This window comes from Oncorhynchus masou, chromosome 28 (assembly GCF_036934945.1).
Source record: "Oncorhynchus masou masou isolate Uvic2021 chromosome 28, UVic_Omas_1.1, whole genome shotgun sequence".
Classification (NCBI taxonomy): Eukaryota; Metazoa; Chordata; class Actinopteri; order Salmoniformes; family Salmonidae; genus Oncorhynchus; species Oncorhynchus masou.
Genome location: NC_088239.1, coordinates 78,831,755 through 78,846,764, shown reverse-complemented (window position 1 = coordinate 78,846,764; position 15,010 = coordinate 78,831,755). Strand labels below are relative to the sequence as shown.

Genomic DNA, 15,010 nt, shown 5'->3' with positions numbered 1-15,010 from the left:
AATATAATGCAATGTAATCTTTGGTGACTGTAAACCATAGACATTCATTTATTTATATGACTGAAATCACTACAATACCTTTAACTTAATAACCCCTCTGCAAAGCACAAATTCAGGCGTGCTAGGCAGGCTAAGCTATCGGTTATGACCTACTGTCAATTTCCCGTCTACCGTCTATCATCTATGCAGATGATTCGTCACTGTTGGTTTCCCACCAAGACAAAACATGGTTTATTTTTTAAATGTTTTATTTCACCATTATTTAACCAGGTAGGCTAGTTGAGAACAAGTTCTCATTTACAACTGCGACCTGGCCAAGATAAAGCAAAGTAGTTCGACAACAAACAACAACACAGTTACACATGGAATAAACGAACATACAGTCAATAATACAATAGAAAAGGTCTATATATACAGTGTGTACAAATGAGGTAGGATAAGGGAGGAAAGGCAATAAATAGGCCATAGTGGCAAAATAATTACAATATAGCAATTAAATACTGGAGTGATAGATGTGCAGAAGATGAGTGTGCAAGTAGAGATACTGGGGTGCAAAGGAGCAAAATAAATAACAGTCTGGGGATGAGGTAGTTGGATGGGCTATTTACAGATGGGCTATGTACAGGTGCAGTGATCTGTGAGCCGCTCTGACAGCTGGTGCTTAAAAGCTAGGGAGGGAGATATGAGTCTCCAGCTTCTGTGATTTTTGCAGTTCGTTCCAGTCATTGGCAGCAGAGAACTGGAAGGAAAGGCGGCCGAAGGAGGAATTGGCTTTGGGGGTGACCAGTGAAATATACCTGCTGGAGCGCATGCTACAGGTGGGTGCTGCTATGGTGACCAGTGAGCTGAGATAAGGCGGGGTTTTACCTAGCAAAGAATTATAAATGACCTGGAGCCAGTGGGTTTGGTGATGGATATGAAGCGAGGGCCAGCCAACGAGAGCATACAGTTTGCAGTGGTGGGTAGTATATGGGGCTTTGGTGACAAAACGGATGGCACTGTGATAGACTACGTCCAATTTGCTGAGTTGAGTGTTGGAGGCTATTTTGTAAATGACATCGCCGAAGTCAAGATTGGTAGGATAGTCAGTTTTAGTCGCTCTGGATAAGAGCGTCTGCTAAATGACTTAAATGTAAATGTTAACGAGGGGATGTTCGGCAGCATGATTGAAGGAGACTTTGTTGTGAAATAGGAAGCCGATTCTAGATTTAATTCTGAATTGGAGATGCTTAATGTGAGTCTAGAAGGAGAGTTTACAGTCTAACCAGACACCTAGGTATTTGTAGTTGCCCACATATTCTAAGTCAGAACCGCCCGAAGTAGTGATGCTGGACAGGCGGGCAGGTGTGTGCAGAAGTATACAGAATGGTGTCTGTCGTCTGCGTAGAGGTGGATCAGAGAATCACCAGCATCAAGAGCGACATCGTTGATGTATACAGAGAAAAGAGTCGGCCCGAGAATTGAATCCTGTGGCACCCCCATAGAGACTGCCAGAGTTCCGGACAACAGGCCCTCCAATTTGACACACTGAACTCTGTCTGAGAAGTAGTTGGTGAACCAGGCGAGGCAGTCATTTGAGAAACCAAGGCTGTTGAGTCTGCCAATAAGAATGTGGTGATTGACAGAGTCGAAAGCCTTGGCCAGATCGATGAATACAGCTGCACAGTATTGTCTCTTATCAATGGCGGTTATGATATCGTTTAGGACATTGAGCGTGGCTGAGGTGCACCCATGACTAGCTCAGAAACCAGATTGCATAGTGGAGAAGGTATCGGGAGATTCGAAATGGTCGGTGATCTGTCTGTTAACTTGGCTTTTGAAGACCTTAAAAAGGCAGGGTAGGATAGATATAGGTCTGTAGCAGTTTGGGTCTAGAGTGTCTCCTCTGAAGAGGGGGATCACCTCGGCAGCTTTCCAATCTTTGGGGATCTCAGACGATACGAAAGAGTTTGAACAGACTAGTAATAGGGGTTGCAACAATTTCAGCGGATACTTTTAGAAAGAGAGGTTCCAGATTATCTCGCTGCGCTGATTTGTAGGGGTCCAGATTTTGCAGCTCTTTCAGAACATCAGCTATCTGGATTTGGGTGAAGGATAAATGGAAGAGGCTTGGGCAAGTGGCAGTGGGGGGTACAGGGCTGTTGACCGGGGTAGGGGTAGCCAGGTGGAGAGCACGGCCAGCCGTAGATAAGTGCTTATTGAAATTCTCAATTATCGCGGATTTATCGCTGTTGACAGTGTTTTCTAGCCTCAGTGCAGTGGGCAGCTGGGAGGAGGTGCTCTTATTCTCCATAGACTTTACAGTGTCCCAGAACTTTTTAGAGTTTGTAGTACAGGATGCAAATTTCTGTTTGAAAAAGCTAGCCTTTGCTTTCCTAACTGACTGTGTATATTGGTTCCTAACTTCCCTGAAAAGTTGCATGTCGCGGGGGCTTTTCGATACTAATGCAGTACTCCACAGGATGTTATTGTGCTGGTCAAGGGCAGTCAGGTCTGGAGTGTTCCTGATTCTACATTTTTTTGAATGGAGCATGGTTATTTAAGATGGTGAGGAAGGAACTTTTAAAGAATAACCAGGCCTCCTCTACTGACGGAATGAGGTCAATATCCTTCCAGGATACCCTGGCCAGGTCGATTAGAAAGACCTGCTCGCTGAAATGTTTTAGGGAGCGTTTGATAGTGAAAGCCCTCAGGGCTGAACTTCTGAATGTCAGTAAATGGCTATATGACAATAAGCTGTCACTTTGCTTGGAAAAACAGAGTCCATCTTGTTTGGGTCCAAAGTGAAACAAAGGAAATCCTCTGACTTTAAGGTGGTAGTAGCTGACTTAGCAGAAGACTGCATAAGACTGTTAATTATCTTGGATGTGTGCTAGATACTCATCTGACAAGGGAGAGGATGGCACAAAAAGTTTTCTCCAAAGTGAACCATAAAATTAGGTTTCTGGATAAGTGCAATGGGGTCATTGGCAAGGGCTCTTGTTCAGTGCCACTTTGACTATTTGTGCTCTTCCTGGTACAATAAGCCCCCAAGATAATAAAAAATAAATTGCAGACATCTCCGAGCAAATTAGTCAGGATTATTCTTAAAATGCCAGCACTTCCACATCTTGACCATTCCCTCTTTGAAAGCCTTAGATGCCTCAAAGGGGAGGAGAGGCTCAGAATAAATTGTGTCCTGTGAATAAGATTGTTAAGAGTATTTTTTCCTTTATTTTACGAGGCAAGTCAGTTAAGAACAAATTATTATTGTCAATGGCAGCCTAGGAACAATGGATTAACTGCCTTGTTCAGGGGCAGAACGACAGATTTTTACCTTGTCAGTTCTGGGATTCAATCTTGCAACCTTTCGGTTACTAGTCCAACGCTCTAACCACTAGGCTATCTGCCACGCCATGGTCTCCAGGTATGGTCCCCGGGTACCTATGTACTACTTTAACTTGGTACTGGATAACCTAAACTATTCCACTCGAAGGAGTGAACAAACGTTGTTTGTTTTAGATTTAAAAGTGGTATGGGGAAATAAACTTTTTATGCTCAGCTGCCATTTTTTGGAATAGTCTACCAAAGGATTTGAAACGTATAAAACCTCCATAGCTATTTTTTTTTTTAAATGGCTAAATAGTAGTATGTCCCAAAGGTTAGTCGTAAGACTGTAGGATGTGGCTGAGAAGGAAATGCCTGTTTATTTACAAGAGTTTATTTACAAGAGTTTATTTACAAGCGTGTGCAAAGCTGTCATCAAGGCAAAAGGTGGCTACTTTGAAGAATCTCAAATATAAAATATATATTTTGATTTGTTTAACACTTTTTTGTTACTACATGATTCCATATGTTATATTTCATAGTTGTGATGTCGTCACTGTTATTCTACAATGTAGAAAATAGTAAAAATAAGAAAACCCTTGAATGAGTAAGTGTCCAAACTTTTGACTGGTACTGTAAATATATATATTTTTTCTCTTTTTTTTCTCTTCTAAAAAATATATACTTTCCTTTATTATTTTCCCCTAACCCTAACACCCATCCCCTAATTGAAGTGAACTTATCGACAGCAGCACTTCTACTTCCAGTTTATACATACTATATATAAAGGGAAAAAGGCCATTCTTGAACATGGAGTACTGCCTTAATGTTTCTGGACCCCAGGAAGAGTAGCTGCTACCTTGGCAGCCACTAATAGTGATCTGTAATAGATACAAATACAAAGCAGTGTTTTTATGTACTGAAGAAGTTCATTTCAAAGTTGTTATTAGACTTAGGACAGACTGAGTGGTTCTAGACAAAATGACTCCCCAAGTCCCTACATGTTCTGAGCTATTGATATGAAAAGTGGTGGATTTTGGACACTATGAAAGTAGCTTAAAGGAACGGGACAACCTAATTAGCCTACACGGTACATTTACAACTAGGCCAAACCCTGAGCAAAGTTTAGTTTTACCACTGATTATAAGCCACGATTACAACCAACCCGTAAACTTCTTACTATCCCAGAACTTAATGTTAAACTACTGATTATAAAACATCTCAGAGTCAAACATTAGATGCTTTATGCAAAACCTTGTGTGATATGTGATAACAAATGCGTCTAAAATTGTAGTGTCAAGAAATATTTTACTGCTTTCCTAATTAAATATCTTCTGAAGGGAGGAATCTGTAGGTCAGTTGTAACATACTGAAGAATTCCATTTCAGAGTTGTTATTAGACTTGGAAAGACTGACTGGCTTTAATGTTCAGAAAAAAAATGACTCCCCAAGAAAAGAAAAAAAGACTCCCCAAGAAGAAAAAAAATGACTCCCCAAGCCCCTTCATGTTTTTGGTATAGTTGTTAAAGTTAGATTCACTTAAGGTTAGTGCTATGTGGGATCCTTGGGACATTCAAATGCCAAAGTTGAATATGAAGCCACTGTCTGTCAACAGTATCTGTCAGCTGACTCCGGACATTGAAAAGTTGAATACGCCATTAACATAGGAAAATCAGGGGGACTAAGGGTGCTGAAGAACCGAGTTCAGTGAGTATGAGTAAATAGGTTTTTGAGGTTGAAATTGTTATTGTGTTGTTGCACATAGAGTATTAATGTATTATGTTTGTGTTGTCTAGGTAGCCTTCCTGATTGAGAGATCTCTCTGAGCAGCATAGTCTTAAAGAGACATTAGACGATATGGAGCTTGAGGGAGACCCTGAAGTCGTGAGTAGGAGGTGAGTCAGAGAGAGGGGCTGTCCATAATAGAGTAATAACAAGACTTCCTCTGTTTGATTTTATTAGAGGATGTTTTAAGCTATTGATTTTAAGAGACTAGATTTTTGACGCTACAAAAGCAGTGTAAAGAAAAACAACGTCCTAACTATCCTACATGGTATATGTACAATACTGTATGTGTCCTACACTGAACTATGCTGCTGGAATCTGGGGTTTTAAAGAATTTAAAACGGCTAACTCTACAACAAAAAAAGAGCCATGCAATGTTTCCTGGGAAGTGTATAAGTTTGCCCCAATCCTTGCTATTCAAGGAGACATGGGATGAGACCTGTGAAAAGAGGCAGAGGGTTAAATGATTAGGTTATGGAACCGTCTTATCAATATATCAGAGGACAGAATAACAAAAACGTTTTTAAACCGAGATAAAACACACAACTACCACTGGAGAAAGGAAGTCAATTACATATTCAAGAAAGCTGATCTACAACACATATTTAGAAACAAGTTAAGATGCAATATCAACCTGATCAAACACAAGTTAACCCTTAGCTACAAAGACAAATGTTCAACTGAAAAATGGCTAAAACCAAAACTCTAAACTTACAACCAGATCAAAAACAGCTACGATCCAGGACCTTATGTCACCTATCATCTAACCAGAAACCAAAAGTCCTTGTGTGCCCAGTTGAGAACCGGGATAGTGCCTCTGGCAATTGAAGTAGGTAGGTTCAATGCCTTAGAAGAGGGAGAGTGACTATGTACTGTATGTGGTTTAAGGGGGGATGAGAATAAACTGCACCTCTTAGTTTACTGTACTTTATATGATGATTTAAGAGCTATACTGTTCGACCAAATGTTGCATAGAAAACGTGAACTCTTCTGGAGTAAAGATGAAGAAAAACTTAAATGGCTATTTAGGAAATAAATATTCCTGGTTGCAAATTTTATTTCCAAAGCTTGGAAGATGCAACAAGATAAGTTGAATACTTGAAAGGTTGTTTTCGCAATAGTTTTTCACTGCCGTATGAACGTATGTTTATATATCTATACAGCTGAAGTCAGAAGTTTACATACACTTAGTTTGGGAGTCATTGAAACTAATTTTTCAACCACTCCACAAATTTCTTGTTAACAAACTATAGTTTTGGCAAGTCGGTTAGGACATTTACTTTGTGCATGACACAAGTTATTTTTCAAACAATTTTTTACAGACAGATTATTTAACTTATAATTCACTGTATCACAATTCCAGTGGGTCAGATGTTCACATACACTAAATTGAATGTGCCTTTAAACAGCTTGGAAAATTCCAGAAAATGATGGCATGGCTTTAGAAGCTTCTGATAGGCTAATTGACAAAATTTGAGTCAATTGGAGGTGTATCTGTGGATGCATTTCAAGGCCGACCTTCAAACTCAGTGCCTCTTTACTTGACATCATGGGAAAATCAAAAGTAATCAGCCAATACCTCAGAAAGAAAATTGTAGACCTCCACAAGTCTGGTTCATCCTTGGGAGCAATTTCCAAATGCCTGAAGGTACCACGTTCATCTGTACAAACAATAGTATGCAAGTATAAACACCATGGGAACACGCAGCCGTCATACCGCTCAGGAAGGAGATGCGTTCTGACTCCTAGAGATGAACGTACTTTGTTGCGAAAAGTGCAAATCAATCCCAGAACAACAGCAAAGGACCTTGTGAAGATGCTGGAGGAAACAGGTACAAAAGTATCTATATCTACAGTAAAAAGAGTCCTATATCGACATAACCTGAAAGGCCACTCAGGAAGGAAAAAGCCACTGCTCTAAAACTGCCATAAAAAAGCCAGACTATGGTTTGCAACTGCACATGGGGACAAAGAAATGTCCTCTGGTCTGATGAAACAAAAATAGAACTATTTGGCCATAATGATCATTGTTATGTTTGGAGGAAAAAGGGGGATGCTTGCAAGCCAAAGAACACCATCCCAACCGTGAAGCACGGGGGTGGCAGCATCATGTTGTGGGGATGCTTTGCTGCAGGAGGGACTGATGCACTTCACAAAATAGATGGCATCATGAGGTAGGAAAGTTATGTGGATATATTGATGCAACATCTCAAGACATTAGTCAGGAAGTTAAAGCTTGGTCGCAAATTGCTCTTCCAAATGGACAATGGCCCCAAGCATACTTCCAAAGTTGTGGCAAAATGACTGAAGGACAACAAAGTCAAGGTATTGGAATAGTCATCACAAAACCCTGACCTCAATCCTATAGAAATGTGTGGGCAGAACAGAAAAGGCGTGTGTGAGAAAGGAGGCCTACAAACCTGACTCAGTTACACCAGCTCTCAGGAGGAATGGGCCAAAATTCACCCAACTTATTGTGGGAAGCTTGTGGAAGGCTACCTGAAACATTTGACCCAAGTTAAACAATGTAAAGGCAACATTACCAAATACTAATTGAGTGTATGTAAACTTCTGACCCACTGGGAATGTGATGAAAGAAATAAAAGCTAAAATAAATAATTATCTTTACTATTATTCTGACATTTCACATTCTTAAAATAAAGTGGTGATCCATAGTGACCTAAAACAGGGAATTTTTACCAGGATTAAATATCAGGAATTGTGAAAAACTGAGTTTAAATGTATTTGGCTAAAGTGTATGTAAACTTCAGACTTCAACTGAATATATATATATATATATATATATATATATATATATATGCATATATATATATATATATATATATATGTATATATGTATATATATATATACATATATATATATGTATATATGTATATATGTATATATATATATATGTATGTGTGTGTGTAAGTGTGCACATATAGACATAATTATTTCATTTAGCTACAGCAAATACAATGTCTTATAAGCCCATGTGGGAGGGGCATCCTCCGGGAAGGTAGCCTAGTGTTTCGAGCCAGAAACCAAAATGTTGCTGGATCAAATCCCCGAGCTGACAAGGTAAAAATCTGACGTTCTGCCCCTGAAAAAGGGAGTTAACCCACTGTTCCCCGGTAGGCCGTCATTGTAAATAAGAATTTGTTCTTAACTGACTTGCCGAGTTAAATAAAGGTATATTTTTAATTTTTTAAATGCTGATGATGCAATAATAAAATGTATCAATTAATCAAATCCATCAATCATGTACAACTATCTGAGGCTAAACCCTGAGCAAAGTTCAGTTTTACCACTGATTATAGTCCAGAATTACAACCAACCCATAAACCTTTACTATCCCATAAATTAATGTTACACTACGGATTATAAAACATCTCTGAATCAAACATTAGTTGCTTAAAACAAAACCTTGTGATATGTGATAACAATATTGTCTGAATTGTAGTGTCAAGGAGGAGAGAGTTGAGTCACCTTGTCTCAGCTGCCTGTCTATGAAGATTAACAGGTCAATGTGTGAACCCATTCACTTCAGAGGAGAAACCAAGCCCCCGGATCTAAGGTGAGAGGTTTGAAAAAGCCCAGACTGCAACACTACATAGTTTCAGCCCGGTCGCACCAACTAGATATAGGATAGTACACGTTTTTTGAGCACAAATGGTCTGTTCACACCAAAATAATATAATCAGCTCTATCATATGAATCCGCATCATGTGACATGGAGGGATGTATCATGTCATGTGACATGGAGGAACGTATCATATCATGTGACATGGAGGAACGTATCATATCATGAGACATGGAGGGATGTATCATGTCATGTGACATGGAGGAACATATCATATCATGTGACATGGGCTGCATTCCGAACACGTAAAACCCTCTCCCCTCAGTCCTCAAATTAAGTGGATACTTCTGATGACGTATCATAACATATGATGAGTTGACAGTTGCAGGGCAAGGAGCGAGGGAAGAATTAATTCATTTTAAATGGACCACCAATGCCCAGAAATTTGTCACTTGTTCATCCTACAGTTGTGTTTTCAGTTATCATGGAAAAACCGATAGCTGTTGTGTGTGTTACAGTCAATTATGATTGCTTTTCATATCTAGGCTGGAAGACAAAGCATCCGCAGACATCGAATACTCCAAACGATATCAGGTCAAATGGAAAATTACAACGTATAAGCGTGATGTGAGGGAAAGTTATATGAGCTAGCTAACGTTTCCAAAAGCTAACCAAACAAAAACATCATTACTTTTACGATACGTGTTTGTGCCGTCATGTGCATCAGGAGCACAATTTCTGACTGTTTTTACTTACATTTGTATGTTGACTTCTCCATATTGATGTTGGTTTTAAGTTTCAGATTACTTTTCTTAGCGGATGTACAATCATCGCAAATTGAATTATGGGGCGTTTCAGGACAGCACACTCGATCACAAACGAGGGCTGAGGGGCTTACGTTGCCAACTTCCTTTGCTTGGCTAATTCTTTGGACCGACGGAAAAGATGGCCGCGTGAGATTCCCGAAGGGCATAAAGTGAGGGTGTCTTTTACGTGTTTGAAACGCAGCCATAGAGGAACGTATCATATCATGTGACATGGAGGATCGTATCACACCATGTGACATGGAAGAACCTAAAAAAATATAATATAATGTTAATTGGTGCGACCAGGTTGACCGTTTTGAAGGAAGGCAATACACAGTTAACTATGTCTGTCTGTGTCTCTCTCTCTCTCAGGGCCAGTTTGCTGACTGTTCATCATTTCAGATGCCCTTTGTGTTCAGATGTGATGACGAACCTGGTCTCCATTCCCTGTGGACACAGTTACTGCAGGCAGTGTATCAGTACACACTGGGCCCAGCCCGGCCATGCAGGAAACTATGTGTGCCCCCAGTGCAATAAGAGATTCAGAGCCAAGCCTGTGCTCTACACTAACGCAGCCTTGGCCAAGGTGCTCCACGAGCTCCAGCAGGCAGGCTTCAGTCCTGCCGTCCCTGCTCTGGGCTACGCTGGGCCCGTGGATGTGGCATGTGATATATGCTCTGGCCAGAAGCTGAGGGCGGTTAACTACATTTTCCCACTTGTTATTCCGACATGGAGGGTTGTTCAAGTGAACTTTCCCACTGGGAACTAGGAGCTCCGATAGCATGTGAATTTGGCATCAGCATTACTCCTGTCACGGGCGTCCTCCTCTTCATCTGAAGAAGAGAGGCGAGAAGGATCGGAGGACCAAAATGCGGCGTGGTATGTGTTCATGATGAAATTTAATAAAGAAAACACTGAAACACACTATACAAAACAATAAACGACTGTGAAGCTAAATGAGAACTGTGATGATACAAGCAATCAACATAGACAATCACCCACAAACAAACAGTGAAACCCAGGGTACCTAAGTATGATTCTCAATCAGAGACAACTAATGACACCTGCCTCTGATTGAGAACCATACTCTGCCGAAAGATAGAAATCCCCAAATCATAGAAAAACAAACATAGACTGCCCACCCCAACTCACGCCCTGACCATACTAAATAATGACAAAAACAACAGAAATAAAGGTCAGAGCGTGACAACTCCGTCATGTAGTATTCTTTCTAACAAAGATATCAACATATATTTTAAGATGTTGTGGACCCCTGGAAATAATCAGAATTAATGTAAACATTATGGTTTTAAAAACATAGCTTGTCCAAAAAAGTGGTCTCTTGGGGTAAGTCTCTGGACATAAGAAGAACCTCTTAAGAATCCAACTCTTTTTTTCAATTTTCACCTAAAATGACATACCCAACTCTAACTGCCTGTAACTCAGGCCCTGAAGCAAGGATAGGCATATTATTGGTACTATTTCAAAGGAAACCCTTTAAAGATTGTGGAAATGTGAAAGGAATGTAGGAGAATATGACATAATAGATATGGTAAAAGATAATACAAAGAAAAAAAAATGTTATTTTGTATTTGTTTTGTACCATTAACCTTGAAATGCAAGAGGAAGGCCAAAATGTAGTTATTCCAGCCCAGCTGCAATTTAGATTTTGGCCAATATTTGTGCAAAGTTTTAGACTGATCCAATGAACCATTGCATTTCAGTCAAAGGATTTGTATCAATACTGCCCACATGTGCCTAATTTGTTTATTAATAACTTTTCAAGTTTAAAACTGTGCACTCTCCTCAAGCAATAGCATGGTATTATTACACTGTAATAGCTACTGTAAATTGGACAGTGCAGTTTGATTAACAAGAATTTAAGCTTTCTGCCAATATCAGATATGTCTTTGTCCTGGGAAATTCTCTTGTTACTTACACGTTTAACATAGGCCCTGTTGTTACCTCATATTCCAGCGATAATGCCTTGCATTACGCCTGGGAAGAAAACACACAACTTGCCGTTGGCTCAACTTACACCAAGGCAAACATTTTGACAATATTAGCCCACACAGCTACAAGGATGCACTTTCATGCTAGGTTTAGGACCTAATTTTAAGCTTATATAGACCCCAACTGATGTATAGAACAATCTTAAAATGATCTACTTTGGTTTAGATACAAATATCATGAAACCTACAACGCAAACCTATAACTCAATTTTCCTCCCCAAAACACCAGAAAATGGCCAAAATGAGTGGAAATATCTCACATGCTTTTACATTATGATTGGACTATTATGTGTTCTATGTTGCTTTTGAAAAAATTATTAAAAAAATAGTTTCACTATATTAAAACGAGAATGTACTTCATGTAGTTCACACATGGAATAAATAATAATAATAACCAGAAATTACTTCAAAATAACTTTACAATGAGAAATTGAGAAATGTTGTGATATCAGTGGGTAAGAATCTTCCTAGAAGTCAGAAAAACATGACAAAACGCAGATTTTCTTTATTAATAAAAATCTGATTTATTGAATTTTCCATGCAGTCTTCATTATTTTATTTCAGCACTTGGCTGTCCTGTTCTGTGAGCTTGTGTGGCCTACCACTTCGCACTGAGCCTGTGCTGCTCCTAGACATTGCCACTTCACAATAATAGCACTTACAGTTGACCAGGCAGCTCTAGCAGGGCATAACTTTGATGAACTGACTTGTTGGAAAGGTGCCATCCTATGAAAGTGCTACGTTGAAAGTCACTGAGCTCTTCAGTACGGGCCATTCTACTGCCAATGTTCATCTACAGAGATTGCATGTCTGTGTGCACGATTTTATACACCTGGCAGCAATGGGTGTGGCTGAAATAGGTGAATCCACTCATTTGAATGGGTGTCCACATCCTTATGGCCATTTAGTGTATTTCCCCAAATGTTATTGGCCTACCTCTTTCTCTCTCTGTTGTTGCTTCATTAATTAATCGTCTTCAACAGTTACATTTAATACGTTTCGTTGTCCTTATCTTAATCATTCTTGAATAATATAAGAATTAGATGCAGAAGTCTTTCACTTCTCTTCACGAAGATTGTATGGTTATGCCATACAACACTCCTTCCGTGGCCTCCAACTGCTCTTAAACGCTAGTAAAACCAAATGCATGCTTTTCAACCGATCGCTGCCTGCACCCGCACGCCCGACGAGCATCACCACCCTGGATGGTTCCGACCTTGAATATGTGGACATCTATAAGTACCTAGGTGTCTGGCTAGACTGTAAACTCTCCTTCCAGACTCATATCAAACATCTCCAATCGAAAATCAAATCAAGAGTCGGCTTTCTATTCCGCAACAAAGCCTCCTTCACTCACGCCGCCAAACTTACCCTTGTAAAACTGACTATCCTACCGATCCTCGACTTCGGCGATGTCATCTACAAAATTGCTTCCAACACTCTACTCAGCAAACTGGATGCAGTTTATCACAGTGCCATCCGTTTTGTCACTAAAGCACCTTATACCACCCACCACTGCGACTTGTATGCTCTAGTCGGCTGGCCCTCGCTACATATTCGTCGCCAGACCCACTGGCTCCAGGTCATCTACAAGTCCATGCTAGGTAAAGCTCCGCCTTATCTCAGTTCACTGGTTACGATGGCAACACCCATCCGTAGCACGCGCTCCAGCAGGTGTATCTCACTGTTCATCCCTAAAGCCAACACTTCATTTGGCCGCCTTTCGTTCCAGTACTCTGCTGCCTGTGACTGGAACGAATTGCAAAAATCCCTGAAGTTTGAGACTTTTATCTCCCTCACCAACTTCAAACATGTGCTATCTGAGCAGCTAACCCATCGCTGCAGCTGTACATAGTCTATTGGTAAATAGCCCACCCATTTTCACCTACCTCATCCCCATACTGTTTTTATTTATTTACTTTTCTGCTCTTTTGCAACCCAGTATCTCTACCTGTACATGACCATCTGATCATTTATCACTCCAGTGTTAATCTGCAAAATTGTAATTATTCGCCTACCTCCTCATGCCTTTTGCACACAATGTATATAGACTCCCCCTTTTTTCTACTGTGTTATTGACTTGTTAATTGTTTACTCCATGTGTAACTCTGTGTTGTCTGTTCACACTGCTATGCTTTATCTTGGCCAGGTCGCAGTTGCAAATGAGAACTTGTTCTCAACTAGCCTACCTGGTTAAATAAAGGTGAAATAAAATGTAAAAAAAAATGGATCTGAATAAATAACTGCTATAACCTACCACATTTGCTCTTCTTTCAAACTACCTGTGAGTTCTATTGGCTGCTGTATTTAACATTCAGCAAACAAGAGCTTGTGTCCCTCTTTGAATAGTCTTTTCGTATAAGAAATGTAAAAAAAAATGTCCAGCAGCCTATTCCAGTCTTGCTTTTCCTGCATGGGACTCCAAGAGCTAAGTAGCGTTTTTTTAAGGAGAGAGGCCAGAAGTGTCTGGGTATTTTTTATTTAGGCCTTTCTCCCCATATTGCTCAGTTTGGCTGGGAGGCCAGCTCTAGGAAGAGTCTTGGCCTCCATCATTCAATTTAAGAAGGATCTGACGTCACTGTATTCTTGAGGACGTTCAATGCTGCAGTCATTTTTTGGTACCCTTCCCCAGATCTGTGCCAAGACACAATCCTGTCTCGGAGCTCTACAGACAATTCCTTAGACTTCATGGCTTGGTTTTTTCTCTGACATGCACTGTCAACTATGGGACCTTATATAGACAGGTGTGTGCCTTTCCAAATCATGTCCAATCAATTGAATTTACCACAGGTGGACACCAATCAAGTTGTGGAAACATCTAAAGGCTGATCAATGGAAACACGATGCACCTGATCTCAATTCCGATTCTTATAATAAAGGGTCTGAATACATATGTAAATAAGTTTGAAAAAATGTCTAAAAACCTGTTTTCGCTTTGTCACTATGGGGTATTGTGTGTAGATTGATGAGAGAAAAAAGGGATTTAGTCCATTTTAGAATAAGGCTGTAACGTAACAACATTTGGAAATATTCAAGGGGTCTTAATACTTTCCAAATGCAATGTATAGAGATATATATCAATCTACAACAGGATTATCTGTTTTGGATGCAATTTGAATGGATTTGATAGAGAGAGAAAGATGCTGAGATCGGTTGTCTGTCCCCACCCTGAGCGTTGAAGATTCATCATGCAGAAACCATAGAGAATCCAGAGTTAGACATGGCATATATTTAACAGTTCCATTCCATGCTGTTCATATAAATAATTTATTATAATTTTACGGGTTTCTCACAGTTATTTTTCCCAGGAAAAGGGAGTGGTTTTAGGCAGCAAATCCCAGTAAATCTCGGTGTCTCCCGCAATCAACTCTCGTCAGTGTGACTATGATCCTATCAGAATGACAGTTATATATTTCTGAAGTAAATAAGATAGTATTATCAACATGTCTCCTTGTGTGGACTATTGTCTCATATCTTTCTGTTCTCTCCCATGTGGTCTCTCAGGCTGGGTGGAGGT

At 39.9% G+C, this 15,010-nt stretch overlaps 1 protein-coding gene across 1 annotated transcript; it reads left to right on the top strand.

The window, feature by feature from the left end:
- The first annotated feature begins 4,660 nt into the window (after positions 1-4,660).
- LOC135518355 (E3 ubiquitin-protein ligase TRIM68-like) lies at positions 4,661-12,030 on the top strand. Its single transcript, XM_064943484.1, has 4 exons — positions 4,661-5,013; positions 5,103-5,201; positions 8,556-8,669; positions 9,854-12,030. The coding sequence occupies exons 2-4, from the start codon at positions 5,164-5,166 to the stop codon at positions 10,248-10,250; spliced, it is 549 nt and encodes a 182-aa protein (XP_064799556.1). The 5' UTR covers positions 4,661-5,013; positions 5,103-5,163; the 3' UTR covers positions 10,251-12,030.
- Positions 12,031-15,010: the final 2,980 nt, after the last annotated feature.